The sequence below is a fragment of the Vidua macroura genome, chromosome 1 (assembly GCF_024509145.1).
Source record: "Vidua macroura isolate BioBank_ID:100142 chromosome 1, ASM2450914v1, whole genome shotgun sequence".
NCBI lineage: Eukaryota > Metazoa > Chordata > Aves > Passeriformes > Viduidae > Vidua > Vidua macroura.
In genome coordinates this window covers 50,308,991-50,321,441 of record NC_071571.1, presented here as the reverse complement: position 1 = coordinate 50,321,441, position 12,451 = coordinate 50,308,991, and the positions used below count along the sequence as shown (strand labels likewise).

The 12,451-nt window shown below is 35.0% G+C and overlaps 1 protein-coding gene across 1 annotated transcript in view; it reads left to right on the top strand.

The window, feature by feature from the left end:
- The window catches only part of CNTNAP2 (contactin associated protein 2), a 1,032,011-nt gene that overhangs the window by 575,712 nt on the left and 443,848 nt on the right, over positions 1 to 12,451 (top strand). The window contains exon 9 of the mRNA XM_053975055.1: positions 3,923 to 4,072. Coding sequence (XP_053831030.1) covers positions 3,923 to 4,072 — 150 coding nt within the window. The remainder of the gene's footprint in view (positions 1 to 3,922; positions 4,073 to 12,451) is intronic.

Genomic DNA, 12,451 nt, shown 5'->3' with positions numbered 1-12,451 from the left:
CTATAGTTTTCCTTGAGGCAAAACTCGACCAGATGTTATCTTTCTGAATTCTTCATTATGTATTAAACCCTTGTACTTTTTTAGTATTCGTTAATCTAGTTCTTCTTCCATGTCTGTAATAAGCAAAACATCTGTTTCTTCTTGTTCAATCAAAGTGCCTAACTCAAGAGTCCTACTTTTAAATTAATGTCATTTAAATAGAAAACCTACATAGAGAGAATGCATTTCATTAAGATATTTAATTTGCATATGAAACCATATTTTCCAGAACTCAGTAGGGAATTTGTGGTGGCAGCAATATGTATTTCTTTTTTTTTTTTCTCTCAACTTGCATACCAAAAAAGAGTAAGAAGAAAAGGAATGCAAATAAATATATGTATCAGCTCAGATAAGGAAATTAAACTGCAATGAGAAACCATCATTGTGCATTTGGTATGTAGGCCATCCTAAACTTTCCAGCTGAAAATTCTTTTATTGTAAGGAGGCATGATCTACTCTTACTAAAGAGTCTTGGTTTACAGAAAGATCTCAGCAAGCAAAAATAATCCTTATATACATGAGGCTTGTAATAAAATATTGCAACAGAAACAGATCATGCAGCTATACAAATTTATCCCCTATAATATATATATATCGAATATATCATATATCCCAATAATAATTTAATTCCTGACACAAAAGATTGTGTCATTTATAAAGGAAGGTTAACACTAGTGCCGCTAATACATATAAATAAAAAGTCAGATAAAAACAGTGGCGGAGATTAAAGGTGCTTTTAGTTTTTTGACTGGGGAGCAAAATTCTGTAAAGAAAATAGTGGCTATTTGCTGAGTACTAATGAGCAATCCTCATTAGTATTCATCAGTAAACTCCACAGGAAAAAATGTACCAGTAAGTTTTCTAAGCAAACATAAAATTGTACAAGAATTTTTGAGACAACTTTGAGCCAGAGCAGTTGGGAATATTACTGTCATACTGCAAAGCTCCATGAGGTTGGTTAATACCTTTAGCTAAGTAAACAGCCTTAATTTATGATTATTTTGTATCAATCCACTGAAGAGTTCATAAAGCAGAAATAGTGTCATCTTTCAGGGACTAACAGGAATGATGCCAACTTGTAGGGGCAGATATTTTTAATACAGTCAAAACAACTTTACTTCTCCAATCATTCTTCTAGCAAGCAGCTTACAGACAGCAATGTGGCCTCTTAGTATATCTTGCTAAATGCTGTGCACACAGAGAGAATGCATGAAATCACCTTTGCTCTTAACCTGCAGCTCTTCTCATGCTCTTATTTCCCGATCTGCTCAGGAGAAGCACCTGCTCTGCTTCCCTCCACCTGCTTTTTGCCTTGAGTCATTGTAATGTTCAGTTTCTCAGCATGCTGCTGGTGAGCCTGGGGGGTTTTCCCTCCACTGCACATGGGGACAGCACAGTACAAACACAAAATACAAAAGTACAGATTAAAATAACTGAAGTATTTTGCATCTCATGCCATATTTAACTTAAAAAAATAAAACTTTTCTCATTAGTACTTTCAGTTCATTCTTCTATGAAGGAGTATCCTCAAGAGATGAGGATGGTGAGCTTAGCCTTATTATATCAAATACAGTGAATTTCTAATTTCATAGCACAATCATCTGTCTTTAGCTCCATCAGTTGTCATGGTTGGTTCTCTCACTCCCACTCCTCAACAGGTCAAGGGGAGAAAATAGGATTGAGAAGTTCATGTAGTTCTGAGAAGTTCAAAGACAGAGAGATCATGTACCAATTACAGTTGCAAGCAAAACAGACTCAGCTTGTGAAAATTAATTTAATTCATTGCCAATTAAAATAGATCTAGGCAGTGAGAAACAAAAGCAATCATTAAAACAACAGCTTTCTTCCTCCTTCTTCTTGAAGCTCACCTTCCTCAGTCACAACTCTTCTACATCCTGTTCCTGAGCAGCACAGGAGGGGATGCAGGGGTAAGACCAGGACTCTGCTGCTCCTGCTCTCTTGAGCTGTTCCTCTGCTCTGGTGGCCAGAGCTGTTCCCTTCCCTCCTTGCTCTCTCTCCCCCTTGGGAGCTGGCAGGGCTGTTTCTGACCTGGTTTCCCTCACCTCTCCCTGCCTGGGGCTGAGGGGCTTGGTTGTGCTCAGCTGTGCACAACTTCTTGTCTCATATACTGCTGTGTCTTGGTTTCTGCAATATCCCCCTTTCCAGAGAGTGTTTTAGATATACCTCACTTTGTGATGAACAGCTCATGCCACTGCTTTTGTGCCCCATGTTTTAATAGCCAGTGCTTGATTTTTGTCCAGGAGTCTCTAGTCGTTGTTATTCAGTTCAAAGTAGTACTGAATACCTCGATAAAAATATAAAATAGATTTTTTTTTTTTTTTATATTAGGTCATCTCAGGCTGGAAAATTGGGGTTTTAAGTATGTTCTGATAAGCTTCAGTTGTAGTAGCACATGCTGTAACAATTTTGCTTTGGAAGTCTATATAAAACTGTGTATTTTTCTTTCTTAGTTTATTATCAGTGAAAATTAATTTTATCTGGTTTATAATTCTATGTTTTTGCAGTTTCTTCTTTTTCAAATGTAATGAAAATAGAGAAAGAGCTTACAAAAAGAAAGAAAAATTCCCTCATATTTGATATATTAAGTTTTTCATCTGTTCTTACTCTAAATTGAATAAGCTTGCAGCTTTAGTAGTAACATTTCTTACTGATACATTTCCAAGAGGCTTTTGCCACTTTTCTTCATACTAATGAATTTTCTGAGAATATTACGAGAAGAGCACCCTATTTTATTTCACAGCTTGATCTCATATTTTAAACAAAGATGTGAAAACACTAAGAAAAAAATGTTCATCAAATTTTTGGTATATCTCTTTGCTGTGACTATTGTTCTTCATTCATAGAAGATAACATTCTATTCAATATTTTGAAAAGTTATGTTGCATTATACTTCTGCTGACATTTTGCTTTCCACTTAATTTTAGAAACAGCATATTACATTGCATTGAGCTTTATTTTGGCAAATGACATTTTTCTAAGGTGACTTTATCTAGGTGGAGAAAATATTGCTTGCAAGAGATGCCACTTGCTGACCCAGCATAACCTGTCTGCACGGAAATGAGTAGAACAAACCAGCACCCTTTGGCAGTTCTTAATGTGCCAGGCAAACTGGCTTTCTGCCAGCTGTTGGAGACAATATTAGAAGTATATAAATTCTGTGGCTTTTAAAAGATCTGAATGAATGAACAATTCCATCTGCTTCACTGCTACCAGTATTTGGAGGATGGTGCTTCCATGAGATTTTGGGGTTTTCAGACATTTGCTGAAATAAATGCTTTCTACTGGTTTTGAAGTTCCTCTGTGATAATGTATTCCTCTGTCCTCTTCTTCTCTGAGTAGCCCTACATCCCAATTAGCTGTGAATTCACCACTTACGTGAGCCCTTTCCACTCCTATTTTTCTTTTCCCTTTTCTTGGAAATATCTAAAACTATATATATCTAACATGAGCATAATGTGCCCTTTGGCACTGTTACTCAATATAGTTAAATGGATGAATCAATATATTTTCCTTCTGAGCTTAATCATAGAAACAATTAAGACATATTCTTTATTAGTAAAATGCAGAATATGGCCTTTTGATAGGAAAGGTGAGTGATAACATCTGTAGTTAGCTACTATTATGCCTGTAAGCATGGACACTTCAGTAGTTCCAAGACTTGTATTTATGACATAATGTGGATTTCTTTGTAATTGTCACTTTAATAACAATACCTCATTATCCCACTAAAATTATTTCATTTCTGCAGTAACCTTTATTAAACCTTATATAATGAGCCTGGGAAAGAGACACACAAAACACTCGGAGATAATAAATATTGGAGTAAGTAAAATATTGCAATGTGGTTTTTTGTTCTTCATAGGCTCTGGTCTTAATGATGGGCAGTGGCATGAAGTTCGATTCCTGGCTAAGGAAAATTTTGCTGTCCTCACCATTGATGGTGATGAAGCTTCAGCTGTTCGAACTAACAGCCCTCTACAAGTCAAGACGGGAGAAAAATATTTCTTTGGAGGTAAAAAAACATCAAAACAAATACATGTTTTAATGTCTATAACAGGTGAAATGTCTATAACAGGTGAAATGGAGTTCAGGATGTAATTCATTTGTGTGTGTATCTTATTATGGGGTAAATAGGTGTACAATACTAAACTTAATGCCACTTTCAATCTAACTCAGAATGATTTCTCAGATCTCTGAACATTTCAGAGAAAGGGGACTCTTGATTGTTTAAACAAAAGGCACCAAGTGGAGAAATAAGCTTAACTTTTTAAGTTCAAAATCCTGAAGAGGAAAAAAATAAGTCATTGTTCAGAACAGGTCCTGATTTTTTGGCTGATTTTTAAGCACTGTCATGATTGTGGATAATTGAGAAGCTCTCATAGATTGAAGCCTTAGACTGTTCGGTATTTTTGTTTATTGATAGTACATATGCTAAAAAAAGAGTGCTTAAAAATTGTGCCTTTGACATTTATTGTGATGGTCTTCTATGTTATCATTATGAAAATCAAAAAAGGCCATCAAAAGTCTTGAATTTTCAAAATTGACATTTAAATTTCTATATTAAAAAGTGTCTTTGTGTGTCAAAAATATTTTTGATCAAAAAAAATGCAGGTGGCACTTTTGAAGTGTGCCACACATTTGAGGTTGAACATGAATTCTTCATACAGAGAACATAAATTTTAAAAGCAGAATTTATCAGTGTTAAGAACTGATTTCTTTAAAACTTACAAGGTGAATGTCTAATAAAAATAAAATATAAATGTGATACTATAAATAGTCATAACATTACCCAAGGAAAGGAAAATTTAGTGTTACATGAAGTACTCTAAATAGAAAGGGAAAACAGTAATTTCAAGGTTGTTTGCATTTCATTGTTATCAAATTAAAGGTTTGTCACAAGAGTTAAATTTCCTATTTCTGTAACATGCCTATTTTCCAATATCTGTAATTCAGCTAATACTGTAGTTTTAGCCTATTGTCTCAAATAAGAGTTCTAGTATAACCAGTTTCCATATGCTAAAATGTGAAAATTATTTTGTTGTCAAAACATAGTACGTTCAATTTGTCAGAATCTGTGACATTCTAATTAAATGAAGTTATTAAGACACATAGGAGACAATGAGAGGAAATGCTGTATATAATACATCCAGTGTTAAATTCTGTTAATTTTGATAGGTAAAATCCCCAGATCACTATTACATTTCTGGAGAGACCTTGACTGATTTCTTCTGAAATGGCTTTTACCTATATTTCTCTGTCTTTGAGGGATAGATTGTCAAGTTTCTCCAGGTAGCTTTTATACCCTTTCTCAGTCAAAAGTGAGGTTGATATGTTGTCATTTCAGTTGGACTATGAAATTTGCCTGATTTGTCATTGCTGACCTGTACTTTATAATTCCACCATTCTTCCATAAAAAACAAGCATGCATGCAGATACTTTTCTAGTGGGATATGGACATCAATCATGAATTCCCTGAAGTCTCATTCCCACATCTGTTCATGCAAATACATGGTCCTATTACAGAAACTATGGGGTGTTTGTTTTTCCTTAGTATCTTTTGTCCTCTGAAAGGTCTTCTAGAGGTATGTCAAAAGAACAGTGGTGTCCTAACCTTCATGTCCCAAGTTTATTTCAAAATCTGCATTTGCAACACTTTACTTACTCACATAAACTGTCAGAAGCTGTGAATCTGAGGAAGCTTAACTTAGAGAACCTATTTATAATATTATGTTCCCACATATATTTCTATATAAATGTATGCTATTTATTTATGGACATATAAATAATATATTAAAGACTGCAACTTAAAGACAGTCTTTTGGATGCATGTTACAAACCTGATCTTTATATTCATGACCTGCATCTTATAAGGCAAAGGTATTTTTGTTCTGTTCCCTCCAAATGTACATGTTCCTCCTTAGTTGTGTTAAGAAGCACTTCAAGTCATGGCTTTAAACAAATAACATTTGCAAGAGAAGGAGAATAGTGAGGAACCTCAAAAATTTGGGCCAGGTGGTAATCAAAGATATTTTCATTAATTTCCTTAGTAATAAGTACAGATAAGAAAGCATCAAACACTTATTTGCTGCCAATACACATAGTTGTTTAGGAAGTGATAACTTCTTGAATTCAGAGGGCAGTAGCCATCTGCACAATGCTAGATGGGTAGCAGAAATAATTGTCAATTTTTTGGTGATGTTTTCATTGTGAAAATGAATCTAGATTTATTTGCTAAAGAATTGAATATGATAGTTACAGCTATTTACACTGTTAAATGTTTGTATTGTGAAATATAAACATATATAACAGATGCAGAAGTTAAATGATGAAATTTAAAGATAGCAGTGTTATGATATTCATCCAATCCCACTGCTATATTTCTTGACCTTTCAAAATCCTGAGAAAACTCAGTCCTTTGAATTTGTGTTTGGAGAGGTTGTACAGCATGCTTGGAACACTCTTTGAAGGCTTACTTCATCTTTGAAGGAGCTACTATATGTTTGCAAGTGTTTTGTTCTCCAAACTTTCCCTTTCTCTGATTCCAGAATAAGTGAGCCTCTTTATTTTCCTGTTTCCTGATGTCAATATAACAAATGTATATGATAGGCAATGTTATTGTCTTTGCTGAAGAAAAGATTTAGAAGTTGCATTTCAGCACTGCAGTGCAGTATTTTCTCAAAAATGCTTGTCATTGACCAACAGAGCCAAATTTTTACAACACATGCAGTAACATTTGAATAAAGGAGATGTTGAAATCAAAATATTTTGTGGCTTCTGCTTGTAGAACTAACTTTTCTAGTTTTGAAAAACTAGGAAAATACTTTGTACATTTACTAGTAAGGAAATGATAAGAGTATTATTCATTCCTCTGTCAGAGAATATTATGTTCAGTACTGTTAAAATCTTTCTTTTCACCTTGCTTTGTGCCTCTCCAGTGCCATCTCCCAGGAATACTGAGATACTCCCAAAGGACAGACAGTAGTGATGTTTTATTCAAGCCTAAAGAGTAAGGGGAAGCTGTGTAAGATGAGCCATTTCTGTAGATTGTGTGAATGTGGGAGGGTGGGTGCTAATTGCCTATTACCCTTCTGTATAACGTATTTTCTGCCCACTGGTTTTATTTTCCTTCTTTTTCTTCTCTTGAATTTGTGTTTTTGGAAAGAAGTGAACTTCCCTTCCCTACTAAGCTCTAGAGAATGATGTTTCTTTGTTGTTTCCAATTATCTGCATAAAACAAAGAAACAGACCAGAGGAAATGAATCACGGACTGAGAATGAGTCCATTAACCTCATTTGCACTGTTGGACATAAAGGGCTTTTGTGAAGCATCCTAAGCTTTCACCAAACCACCTAATAGCTGCCTGATGTCCATAGGAAATATTTGATTAGAGACATATTTTTGACTTGTTTCTATGGCATTTCTTTTTAATTGAGTCTACTTTTCCTCTCCTTTTCACTGGCTCAAGGATGGGAGAGTTTTTAGTATAAATGCTAAATTTTCATTGAGATCAAAGGTATGCTGTGAGCATCAGTCAATCCACTCTGTGCTGCTTTAGCTAAGCAAAGATGAAGGGAATATGCAGTAAATTTCCTATGGGATACCAGTCTGAGGTTTATAGAAAGTACTCCCTTTCTCTGCAAAACACATGAAATCTTGTTCCTGGAGTAGAATTTGTTTCCAGAAGTTGTGTTGGTCTAAAAGTCCATAAAATCAGAGGTGATGGAAGGAGGAGGGAATTTTAGGTGAGAAATTACCTTCCTGTGTTTCACATTTCCTGGACTCTTCTGTGAATGTTTTCTTCTTAAAGATCTTTGTGTGATGTGTCTAAATTTTTCATCAAGTTCCCTGCTGTTATAATTGTGTGGATTGTTTTCATTAACACCCATTAATGGCCATACTTCCTAGGTAGTGTCACTGGCACTTAAAAAGCATCCGAAATATCACAATTTCAAATATTATCAGATAGGAAGGGGTCTTTTTTTTTTTTTTTTTTGGTGGGGAGTTGCATGTTTCTGTAGCTCAAATTCAAATTTGTTCAGCAAAACCAAAGTTGAGTTTTTAGGTGTCACAACAAATAAATGAGACACAGCTAATGGTAATTCATGTTATCTGTTACCTAAAAAATAAAAAAGTCCCAGCTGACTTAATTTCTGCAAGTCTGAGAGTTCTCACATAAGAATAAGTAACAATGTTTGGTTGAATTTGTATTTTTGCTGATCTTTTCGGCAAATTTTTCGTATGTCAGGCCTTCAGTTTTGCTGCCTATTTGTTGTTTGTGTTGGTTTGGGTTTTCTTTTGCATGTATGACCACAAGACAGGATGCTCAAATTTGATTTTCTTGTGGAAAAAGTCTTGAGTGTGTTTTGAAATCTTTCTTCTCATGATCATAACTCTACTGCAAACTCAAATACAAATTCATGAGGAGAACACAGAGGAAATTTCAGGTAACTCAGGGTATGATGTGATTTTTGTGTGTCTTCAACATTCATCTTCAGGTATTCTCCCAAGTCAGACCTACGAAAAAATGGTAAACACATGGAATGGAAATAAAATAATTGGAATAGGTCGTATATTTTAACAGCCCTCATACCTTGGATTGTTAAATCTGGAATGTTTATAACTCAATACACAAGCAAAGAATGCTGATATGCAAAATTTATAAACATAAGCAAAGAAAGGAAGTGCTCGTAGGAAGTAAAAAAAGCAAATTAGATGGCAGGCAATTATAAACCTCTCTCTGGTATTTAATACATGATTGAAATTCTTTATTATTTCATCATCTCACTTGTACTATGAATGAGGAAACACAACTGAATTCACATTCTCTTTATACAACTGACAGAGCTGAAGGGAGTCGATCATCATTTCCCATTAACTCTTTGAGATTTATGCTTTTTTCATCATGTTTAAAGTTTTGTTTATTTCATTCAGATAATTTGAAGGTTAGTAATATCAGACAAAGTAAAATAATGGTGACTTTCTGTGATTAATTTTCAGTAATGTCAATATGCCAATCCACCAATACATTTTATACAACAGTACAAGCAGAAATTCTGGAGATAGATTGATGTCCTGAGGAAAAACAGGTGCAGGCAGAAAGCTGGTACAATGTGCAAGAAAATAAAAGATGAAATGCATGGTAATGGCAGTTTAGGAATGTATGTATGGGGGCATGAGTCTTGCTAGAAAACTTCAGCTTTTGAGTAAAGGTCTATTAAATATGAGAAATGTCTATCCACTGAAATATAAATGGATGAAGTCTTAAAAAGTGCTCTCCTTGTTACAACATAAATCTCTTGTTAAGCTGAGGTTGTTAGCCACAGAATATATATCTAGAAGTTTCCCAAAAAATAAAGCATAGGAACTTATCTCTTTTACTTTATTTTCTTCGAAGCACTAAAGCAAATGTTTGTGTGCAGCAGAAAAGAGAACATCAAAATTTTGAATACATTTTCTTTACTCTTACTGTCATTTAAAACCAAGAAAGGACAAAGAATGGGGAAGAATATATACCATAGAAAGTAAACCTGCATGGACAGGGGAAGGAGTAAATTGACTTTATGGAACTCTGTTGTCTCTAACTCTGTGAGTATATTATTTATTAACTTTTTCAGTAAGTATAGTAGTCATACTGTTCCCTGAGTCTTAGTCTGAAGCAAATTGTTCCAGTTTCTGAATATCCCAGAAAATTAAAATAAAAATAGGGGAAATTCCCTATCTAGTACAGATATTGATTCCAAACAGAAAGGAAAAGGGCTTGTAAAAATTATCCACACTTCTTCTAAAGGAAACACTTTTGGAGAAGGAAATTTGTGTTGAAGACCCAGAAGAAAGGTACTGAAGACATACTCAAAAGTGAAAATTATATCTGTATTCTATATGGCCCTCCTTCATTAGCTTTATTAGGTCAAGCAATAAGGTTTTTGGTACCAGTAAGTGAAAAAGATATTGATAGGAGGGGAAGGGCAGGCATTTCAAGAAGCAGTGAAAGTTGGTAGGAATGTTAACCAGTCCTAATCACTAGTCAGTACTGATTAGAGCTCCGTGGTTTTAGAACACTTAAAACAATGTAGTCTATTGATGGCATTAGGAATCACAAGTATGTCTGTATGTGTGTCATGAATTGTGATGTAAAAAATAACAGGAAAAAAAATAATAGAAATGAGAAAAGGTAAATTCCTGGTGCCATCAATAAGCCATATTGTTTTCAGAGGCTTTCCTTTCTTTGGGGAGTGACTTACTGATGCTCCTCAATGGATTTTCCATAGCAAAATCTGTGCTATTCCTCTTTAAAATCATAGGATCATAGAATCACAGAATGGCTTGGATTGGACGGGAACATCAATGTAGTTCCAACCCCTCTGTCCTGAGCAGTGAGTGGTATGTTCCACTAGACCAGATTGCTGAGAATCTCATCCAACCTGGCCTTAAACACTTCCAGGGACAGGGCATCCACAACTTTTCTGGGCAACCTGTTGTAGTGTCTCACCACCCTCAGAGTAAGGAAATTCTTCCTACTATCTAATCTAAAGCTCCTGTCTTTCAGTTTGAAGCCATTTCTTCTCTTCCTTGTAAAGGATCCCTCTCCATTTTCCTTGTTGGTTCCCTTCTGTAGGCTTCCTTCTGTAGGCTCCCTTCCTTGTAGGCTCCCTACTGTAAAGCCACAATTAGGTCACCTGTAAGTAATTAGGTCAGTTTCAGCCTTCTATTTCCAGGCTGAAAAATCTGGTTTTGTCAGCCTTTCCTCATGTGAGAGGTGGTCAATCCCTCTAATTATCTTGGTGACTTCCCTTTTTTCTCCCACACTTCTAAACATGAGACAAATTTTCAGTCACATTTCAATGTTTTAAGTATGTAAAACATGAGCACCTGTTAATATTGTAAACAACCTTAGGCAAAAATTTGCCTAAATGCAATTGATTTTGATGATATTCAGAAAACTGACTCACTTTTCAGAGGAATCTACTTATCTAGATGATTGTGAAAATTAATACCTTTTGAAATCTGATTTAATGAGTCATAAATGCATAACAGGAGAAAGAAAACCAGATATCACCAAATGTGTTTCTGAAAGTGGGAGACAGAACAAAAATGTGTTATTTAGAAAAAGGCCTGCCTGACTCATATGGTCTGAGTGGAGAATGGTTCTCAATGCTGATTGTAAATTCTGTCACATATATGAAACCTGATTGGAGCTCCAATTATAATTACTATCTGATGCTTCTACTATATAAGCAAGCTGCAGGTAGCCCTTTGTGTCTAGGGCTGTCAATTAAATCCTTGCATGCCTGCAGTCCCAGGTTGTTATCACCTTCTACTGAAGACAACAAATCTCATCATATAAAAGTGGCAGTCTACAGCTCTAACAAGAACACTTATTAGTGATGCTTTTGTAAATGATGAAGCAGATTTTAAAGGCTTATATCTTCCAAAGAAAGAACTTTATTGAATCTCACAGTCAGTGGTGTACAGCTGATTTATCTGCATAAATTGGCAAAATGGAACCATGAAGCTGAAAGAGAAGGTTTAAAGACTTTTTTTTTTTTTTTTTTACTTGCCAGCTAAGCACTGAACTCACCTGTATAGTACTTTGCAGCAGGAATTACCAAGTTGGAGATGCACAAATCTCCAGCGTGGATTGCTGATGGTAACTGGCTTACTTCCCAGTTTGCATTAAATTACCTTGTAAGTGTCAAAGTATGTCCGCTTTGAGTTTAATTTAGGCTGGAGAAGTTTTGATAATGCAGTACTGAATATGTAATATTGATGATTCCCTTTAGGAGGGAATTGTTTTTTAACCAGCAAATTGATAGACAATTTTGCGTTATTAAGTCCTGTCAAAGACATTGCCATTCAGCTTATTCACTGAATGGCCACAATCTTTTTTTTTTTCTTTTTTTGCGTGGAATTGGATTTTTTTTTGTTAAGATGGAGAAATTTCTCTGAGATAGAACTAGCATAAATACTAACCATGCAGCTGTTAAAAACATCCTGTGTTTATGAATGAAGAAAAGAAATATAGACTTTTCAGAGATGATGGTCACTGTCAAGGTTATATTGCAAACTGGAGAAAAGAGAAACTAGATTTGTTTCCATGGCAATAAAGAATACCCTTAGTTTCTTTGAGTTCATTTCCGATCATAAAAAATGCATACATAACTCTACTGAGAGTCCTGAGAAGTGATTTTACAGACATTTTCCCTCTGGAGTAAGACCTGCATGCTTATCATTTGATCTAGTCCAACAAACCCGAGTGAGATTAGATGCTGTGGCTAGTAATATACAATGACTGAAAATCCTTTGGTAAGCAAACTTCTATTTATCAATAAAAAAAAGTCAAATGGTGGTGCTATGTGTAGCAGTGTGCATGATATTTTTGTTTTTGTGTAGG